The sequence below is a fragment of the Pygoscelis adeliae genome, unplaced genomic scaffold (assembly GCF_000699105.1).
Source record: "Pygoscelis adeliae isolate BGI_AS28 unplaced genomic scaffold, ASM69910v1 Scaffold317, whole genome shotgun sequence".
Classification (NCBI taxonomy): Eukaryota; Metazoa; Chordata; class Aves; order Sphenisciformes; family Spheniscidae; genus Pygoscelis; species Pygoscelis adeliae.
In genome coordinates, this window is record NW_008825155.1 from 1,118,743 (window position 1) to 1,127,612 (window position 8,870).

Sequence of the window (8,870 nt, forward strand, 5' to 3'; positions counted from 1 at the left end):
AAGTACCTGCTGTAAGTAATGCATTTTTGGTGGTAGTATCACACGTACCTTGTGACTGACTTAGATTTACTCTGGCGGTTGCTGTTTTAAAATTAATTGAAATTAATAGTTTGGGGTTTTTTTGCATCCTGGGGTAAAACGTCAGAAATTATAGAAATGCCAACCTGTGAACTTTTGCTGATGAGGAAAGAAGTATCCAGGATTTTCTTTTAATGTTTTGCTGACATATGGTGCTTCTAACCCAGTGACAAATTAATTGGCTAGATGTAAAAGAGATGGACAGCGCTTCGCAAGGAAGGACAGGATATGCATTATAAGACAGCTGGTTCTGCCTCTGTTGGATTATGGAGACAATATACATCAGACAGCTAACGAGTCTCTGTTGCATAAGATAGATTCTCCTTAAAATAGAATTGCACGCTTTGTCTCTAAATGGGGTTATTATACACACCATTGCACAATGTTTGAAGAGCTTGGTTGGCCCTTGTAGAGGGTTAGGAGAGAAATAAATTGGAAAACAATTGCACATAAGACCTTCAATCCATCAACTGCTCCATATTTATCCAAATTACCGTTACACTCTTCCAAAATACAAATCTGTGATACATTCAGGGGTGGAATGTTAATACTGACCGGCCAGATTTTGACAAAGCAGATTTTTCTTTTGCTGTTGTTTTTAACTTGCAGTAAAATCTTGTTTCCTCAGGAAGAAAACGTGGTAGTGGAAACCACTTGTAGTGACATAACAACTCTCTACTGACAATGAATTATCAATTTAATTTTTGCCACTATGCAAACCTCAGTCTGAGTCTCAGGAGGTTTTGATTTTTCCAGAGATAAACTGTGAACAATTTCATTTATAAGGAACTCTTCCTCAGTACTATTCAGAGTTTAAGGGCAATGCTTGCAAAAGTAATTTATGATTTGAAGTACTTCCGTTTTTGGGTCCCAACTTGTGACCATTATAGTGCATGGTTTTCAGAAAATGCTGAGGTCTAAAAACTCTGGACTCCTTATGCTCTTGAAGACTGGACATCTAGAATTTTACATCTTCAAAATAACAAGCCACTTTTGAAAATCCTGGCTCAACCACTAAGCAAGGCCAAATGTAGCAATTCTAGGTTATGTGATGGCACTGTTTCCCACATCAACCGAAGAATTCTGTGGTAACAGTTATAGACAGAGCTTATAAAAAAGACAGCAAAAAGGGGTTTTGTCAAAGCCAGTGTAAATAATCACCTATCCTACCTCCTACTTGGCATTTTTGTCTTCTTCAGCTAAATCTTTTGTCTGCTAGTCTGAGTTCCAGTCAAATAACCCTCCTTTTTAATTCCAGCTCTCCAGGTACCAGACAAGGATGGGATCTTGCTAAATAATGTTAAATAATAACAATCTTAGTCTGACAGGGTAGATACTAAAAATATTGTAATGTGCAAAGCTATGAAGGTGGCTTTGTTCAGTGCTTTATTCCTCAGACTAAAACCAAGTACATCCTCAAAACACAGTAGAAAGCAACCTTTCAGTACAGAAAGCTGTAAGTGGGTCCGTGGTGTGGTTTCTGTTTGGGCATGGCTATATCTAATTCCCACAAGTATACTGTTCCAACATGAAGGAATGGGAGACACATGACAAAGAGAAATTACTTGGTGGTAGTTGTGCTAGTCACAGTTGTTGCTGTGTATGCTTTCTTTCTCTTTCCCAGTGCCCCTGCAGTTAAACGGAAAGGTTATATATATGTGTGTGTGTGTGTGTGTGTGTACGTGTGCTTTGCAGGATTTTCTTTGGAAGAAGAAGTTCTTCTTTTGTACAGTCCTTCCCTGACATTTCTATGGCCTGCTCACATCCTGTTGGGTGAAACTATGATCCTTAATGTAAGGCAATGTGGCTCATAAGAAGAAAGATTACAATAAGCACAGTTACTAGTAATTAATTTCCCACCCCTGGATACTTTTTCAGTGACTGTTTTATGTTCTCTGTGGTAGAGCATGCTCACTGATGACAGTGTTTAAGAGTATTTCATTTTCGGTTCGAAGTAGCTGGATGTTTCTCTTAATGAGCTCTCCCACTGCTATCACAACAACTTTAAATACCTTATGGCTAGTGAGGAAAGACTGACACACAGGCAGATTTGTTTCTGCAAATATCTTCCTGATTGAGTTGCATTTTTCAGTGAGTTTGATTTCATCACAGGTTGTGCTGCTAATATAAAACTGTATTAATTTTATAAGAGCTCTTCCTCTTGTCTTTTTCTTAGGAAAAGGAGAAACTGTATGTGGAATTAAAGCATGTCTTAGCCCGGCAGCCTGGGCCTGAAGCCGCAGAACAGTTGCAGGTCTACCGGCACACTCTCCGAGAGAAGACTAAGCAGCTGAAAGTAAGAGATGCCCTTTATCTCTGGCTGAGGGACTGCCAGGATTGCAGAACAACTTCACCAGTGATCCTGGGGAGCGAGGCTTCGGGAAGATTTTCGATGATCAGTGTGCATGCCTTAGTACATTAGATCAGGAAAATAAGATTAATACTGCATCTCCCCAAGGGAGAACCAATAGCACTAGAAGAGCTTTTTTTCACATTATGCTAGTTTGTTTCATTAAAATAGAGGAAAAGACTTATTAGAATATGAGTGTGCAGCACAATGCTGTAAATGCTTTTTGTGCATGGGCATTCTGGGACACCATCAGTTTTCCATTAAGCTTATTCTCCTTCCCTTTTCTTGAACTGTTAAGATCTTTAATAAGCAAATCAAAGCCATTTCATTTTCTTTTTAACAAACTAGTGGGAATATATTGAGAATCCAGTCTTAAATTCCTGTTATTTCTCTTGCAATGCTTACACGTATATTAGACTTGCAACTTTTATAGGGATGACAGGAGTAACCTGTCCTAACCCCTTGTCACTAGAAGGGAGGATTTCCTGGTTCTGAAGGAATCTTGTGGGAAACTTTGAAAGCATGATATTAAAAAGTGATTCATTGATAGAATAAGCTGATCTTCTCTTGTTCTTGCCTGCATGAAAGATCAGTCTCCCCAGGAGTTCATCTACTTCTACAGCTCCTCTCTCTGTTGAAGTCATCATCTCCTGTTCACTGCATCATAATCATGTCTATACTAACCATGAGGAAAAAAATGCAGGAGCAGATGGGCCCTTAGGAAACAAAGACGCTGTTATGCAAATCTTAGCTTACCACGGAGAAGAAAAATAATGTAGAAAATGTAAAATAGAAGCCAAAGTTTAGCTAAACCGAATGTGATTTGAAGTTTTCCATACGGTTCCCATTTGTCCTTAATGCAGTCAATTGCTATTGTGTATTTCAGGCATAGTATGCTGTAGTGTACTGGCTTGCATGCCGTTTTGTGGTGCCAGGTCAAGCTACTCTCCTTCTTAAAGAAGGAAAACACACTATGCATGCCTCTAGTTTTTTTAAAGTTGACTGATTCACATGAAAGCAGCATTGTGTTCATATTTACACTGCCTGGTGCTACTTTGCCTGTGTGGATTTAATTACTTCATGTGACAAAGTGGATCCCTGTGAATAAAACCCATTATTATTAAATAAATCCCTGGTTTATTATTTTTTAAGACCTTCATTTTGGGTTTTCACCCAGATTTGTGTCCCAGAACATTAAGAGCTAATGTATGTATTAATACCATTCCCACAATGCTTGGGGCATATTTTACATGTTTTATTGTGGTTAAATGGCATAGCCTTAATTTTGTAAATGGTCCTTGGGTGAGCAGAGGTGATCAAATGAAACATCATGATAGAAAATGAGATGTGGTGGAAAATGGTGATGTCTTATATAGTCAAATATGAAAGGAAAAAGTGCTTGTAAAATTACTAACTTATGTGTAAGTAAAACTAACATGTCCTGTTTCTGCTTTTTGCCTTTTGTTTGTTAGGTTTTGTCCTCAGAATTGAATATGTATGAATCACAGAGCCAAGAATACAAATATGAAATTGAAAGACTTGCCAACGAGCTTCTGAATGTGAAAAAGAAATATCTGGCTCAGAAACGCAAGGAACAACAGGCCAAGTATGGGAAAATAACAGTGTTGTCTACACAACTTTGTGCATAAACCAGATTTTTTTTAGACCCTGCTTTAGCCTTTTGATCAGAACGTGGCCAAATTTGACTGAGGTGGTGTAATATTGTTGCCTTATTTTCCTGAATGTTATCCTTCATATTACTTCAATCTAGTCTAGATTTACCGTGATCTATGGCCAGGACAAGAACATCCAGCAGAGATGTTGCTGACATGTTCTGCAGTCCAGTTAAATTATTCATACCACTGAGATGGTCTCCAGAGGACACAGAGTAGTGTCTGGTCTTTCACATTAAATGAGAGATCCTCAAGCATTATGAGGACCTCAATGCATTTTATAATTTATAATTATAATGAAACAGCATCTTATATGGGGGACAACCTTTCTCCAGGTGGCAACTACATAATCCTGGTGTAAGAACAATGTTGTTGTTTCCAAAATGTGGTAGTTGTGACTGATGACTATCCCCTTCTGGCGGCAGATATCATTGCCGATGGTTGCAGAGGAGAGCATTCCCCATCCGCTTCTTGTTCCCTTCCTACATCCAGATGGAGGAAAGTGAGCAATGCTCAGGGTCTGGCTTTGTCAGGTGTCTTACCCTTTTGACAGTAGAGCCTAGGAACTTTCCTGTAGGTAGTTGTTGTTTCTCCTTAACCAATAGCAGTTTGATGACACCTCCCTGCTACTCTCAGTCCACAACTGAGCATTCAGCTGCTTCTCTTGATTAAAAGAAAATGACTAGGATCTTAGTTGCCCAATTTCTGGCCCATTAACATGACCTAATTTGCAGAGGCTGAGCGATGAGACTGTTCTGATAATGAATCTCCAAGCTGGGACACCAAAACTATTAGTCACTTCTGAAAATTGAGTTACTGGACTTTCCTTTTAAAGAGAAGTTTCTTAGATTTCTGCAGTCAGATGACATGATCTGTTACCAAGTTTTTCTGTGTATGCCTTTTGTCTTTCCACCCCTTTCCATCCTCAGCCTGTCCCTTCTTCATACACCAAAGCCAACAGTTCTCTACGTTGCTGAATATAATTCAAAGCTGCCTGTATCTATTTCTTCCTTAATCATATTTCAGCCAGCAAACAGTTTTGATGACTAAATTAGCAAAATAGTCAGTGATAAACAGTGACTTTTGTCCATCTGCAAATTGCATACTGTTACCTTAATGTTTGGAATTATCAAAAATTGTGCAGTGCTAATGGCCTTCCTGAAGCTTTAGGATCAATATGTGAGGCTACCATAATGCCTGACAATCCATTTCCAGCAGCTAAGTATCCTCTTCACAATAGTTTTAATGTTTCCATTTTGGACCCTGGCATCATGTTTCTTTCTGTTCATCAGATGAGAAGAAATTCACCTATGTTTTGTTGTTATATCGTACCTAGAATTAATTCCTGTCATAACTATTGAAAAAATCCAACTTCTTAGGGGCATAACTGCTTTAAAGTAAAACAAAAATATTGTGCGAAGTGATGGTGACGAAACTTGGGTCTGTTAATAATACACAGTGAATGGAATTTTGTGTTGCAGGTCAATCAGTGCCAGACTCATTACACTGTTCATAGGTTCAAGATAGATATGTGTCATTAGTGCAGCCTGTCAGGTTGTTGTTCCTGTGGGCAGGCATGGCTGTAGTCCGATAAGCATGGTGTTTTTGTGACATCTGTGTTTGGAAGTACATTCAGATGCTGTTAGTGGTGCTTCTGCAGGATGATAGCATCTCATTGCTCACACCTTCAGGCTTAGAAGCTACCAGCACTGCGCTGTCAGCCCTGACTGGCACTTCTCCTGTCTGTGTGACAGCCGAGAGGTGGCCAGGTGCTGGGCTTTGCTCTCCTCTGTCCCTCGTTTTGTTCCCCAGTCAAGGCCTGCTTTGAAGGATATGCACACCCCAAGGCATAGCTGGGCATATCAGTCCCGGATAACTGCAGCTTCTGTAATCTCTAGATTGTGCTTTGTGTTGCCCAGCAGCAGTGCAAAGGAAACAACCTTGTTGTGCAGCCTTCCTTCTCCAAATTGCCAATTGTGCGTGACATGTCTTTTGCTTTCTGCAATAGAGAGAGCCTGTTGTGGAGCCAGATCCTTCCCTGAAGGGTCCTTCACCCCTGACATACAGCCATTCCACATCGTTCCTGCCTCAGACTAGGCTGGACAGGCACTGCCTGGTGTGTAGATGCTAGCCAAAGAGCCAGGGCCATTTGATTCGTACAATCTCAGGTTGCTCTAAATCCCAGCTGACACAAAACCACTGACTTGATCTCTACCATGCTGGCTAATGTTAACATCATGTCTGAAATAAATGTGGCTGGTTTTGCTAACAAAAAGAGGATCCTGTCAGGACAATAGCATTAATAGCATTATTGACTACCCTGGTATGAAAGAGAATTAATACTCTCAGATAACCTCACACAAAGGTATCATCTAAAGCTTTTATCGATTTGCACAAGACAGTTCTGGTTTGTGATTTAAAGTCTTGATACTGAAATAAAGCAGCTTTCCATGGGGTGCTGAAGGAATATAATGAGTGACAACAGGAATTTAGCTTTGTTTTGTTTTCAAGCTGAAAGAAAGTCCAATGTTTAAGATTTTGGTTGTGAATTTGAAATCCTCTTTTTCTGCTCTCTGATTCTGAATGTTGTTCTTCCCAGATGTCTTAGGCTTTCTTTTTCTCACTCTTCCCATTCTCTCCTTCTGCTTCTTGCACCCTTTCTGCTTCACTACTTTTCCTAGTTGCTTTTAGCACCAGGGTACCAGTTTGCTCTTGATAAGAATCGGTGAGAAAATACGAAGCTTAAATCCACACCAGAGACCTGATCCTGTAGTCCTATATATGTGAATAACTGGACTGAGGGATGTCAGTAGTAACTCGGAGCTTTTGCACGTGGCTGCTTGCACATTAATTCTGCATAATATATTACAGTATTCGGCTGCATAGAATTTTCCATACTGATGAGCACATCTGTTGGCTGTCTCCATGGGAGCATGAAGAAAGAATGAGCATGGACTCAGGATCATTTTCTCTCCCCAATGTTGGAAGCCCAATAGTGAGATAGGATGAGCCATCTAAATATAACATGTTAGTTTTTAGTGCTGTCAGCTGGCACATCCATTAGTGCTACATTGATACAATTAAAAACAGTTATAAATGGTTTTCATGTTTAAGTTCATCTGTGCCATCTTTTGCCTCTTCTCCCACATCCATATGGATTAAATTTGGAAAAGGAAGCATAACTAGTCATCCTACAGGGTTTCTCTGAACTTCCTCCTCCCCAACACAGTTATTTAGGGACAAAGAGAAAAGTATTAATTTCAGGAAGGAAGTGTTTCTTTTCCCTTAGTGGGGACTGAGAAAGGGTACTAATATGACAAGGCTAGATTTTGCAAAAGTGTGGTTGCACTCATGTTTGTGTCTCAGTCTCAATGACTGTAAAATAAAAGTAATGGCACTGACCTGCTTTGTAAAGCCTTGAGACCTCTGCTGTTATGATGAACTAGTACTTCATAAAGCTCCACTTGGTTAATTTTAAATATCTCAGGACCTTTCTCTGAGACCTCCAGGTATATCACAGCGAGTTTGAAATACTGCCCTTTGTATTTGTTCTGCTGTGCTTACCTCCCCAACCTCATAAGAGTGGAACCAGCTAACTCCTGTTCCCTCCTCTTAAGGCCATCAAGTTCAAGCCCTCCTGGATCCTCAGGCAGAGCAATTTCCTGGGGCTATCAGTGCACCCACAGCACACTGTTAGTTACTGCAAATGTCACAGGCAGGGTAATTATCACTAGAACTTTGTTAAAATGTGAAGACAGAGAGCACTATTTATTCATTAAAATTCAATGAAGAAAAAATATCTCCCCGTTTTGCCTTTGATGAATGTAGCTGTTTGTTTGAAAACGGGCATATACTTGCTAGAATGGGATGGTGATTAGAAATCTGAAGTCACGGAGCTCATGCACAAACTTGCTCTAATGAGGTGCTCTGACCATTTTGGGGAGTAGCACGAAGAGAGCTCATTTATTTCTAATTTTTAATAATTCCAAAACCCATCAGTAGGCTTGTAATTAGATCCAAACAGACACCTAGTCTGGGCGGTTTAGCCTAACAGGCTTTAATCAACAATTTTTTAATGATTTCTTGGTACGTCGTTGCATCAAAGAAGCTTCGGAGGACACAGATTTCCTTAGTTTGTAAACATCACTGGGCTGCAGAATGAAATATGTATTTTTCTTTTCTTTGTTTCTATTTAAAGGGAGAAGGAGCGATCCTTGACTGACACGAAGCCTGAGTTTCCACGCCACAGGTCTGATGTTCCTCGCTTCATCGGAGGAGGCTTTGCTCTCAGCAGACTCCTTCCCAAAGTTACAGCTTAGGAATGGACTCATGTCATCACATTCCTGTTCCCAGTTTCTTGCTAAACTCTATTTGTGCTAGGTTGTTTGAGAAACTGTAATCTTAAAAGAAATTCAGAATCAACTTTCCCTCTGAAATCACTGTATTGCCTTCAGGAAAAGACATTTTATAGTAGAATTAACATAGTTTTGGTTTACAAACTGGACCAAATCTGCCCATATGATGCCAGCAGAAGCCTGCGCTGGTGTAACCGAATAGTGGAGACCATGCAGATACTTCTTCTTCACTACTGTGTCTCTGTTTAGCACTGTAACACCACAAAATGCCTTAATATGTAGTTATTTTCCCTTTATCTACCTCTGTTGTAAGCACTCACTCCATTTATCTTCTGACTCAAAGCACCTGAAAGAAATGAGAAAAAAGAAGAAAAATTAATAGGCTGATGTTTCAAGCCCTACTGAGCAAATGCA

General features: G+C 39.8%; 1 protein-coding gene across 1 annotated transcript in view; it reads left to right on the top strand.

Moving 5' to 3' along the window:
* Nucleotides 1–8,420, top strand: part of CFAP58 (cilia and flagella associated protein 58) — a 56,772-nt gene extending 48,352 nt beyond the window's left edge. The window contains exons 15-17 of the mRNA XM_009328446.1: nt 2,255–2,374; nt 3,901–4,034; nt 8,300–8,420. Coding sequence (XP_009326721.1) covers nt 2,255–2,374; nt 3,901–4,034; nt 8,300–8,420 — 375 coding nt within the window. The remainder of the gene's footprint in view (nt 1–2,254; nt 2,375–3,900; nt 4,035–8,299) is intronic.
* Nucleotides 8,421–8,870: the final 450 nt, after the last annotated feature.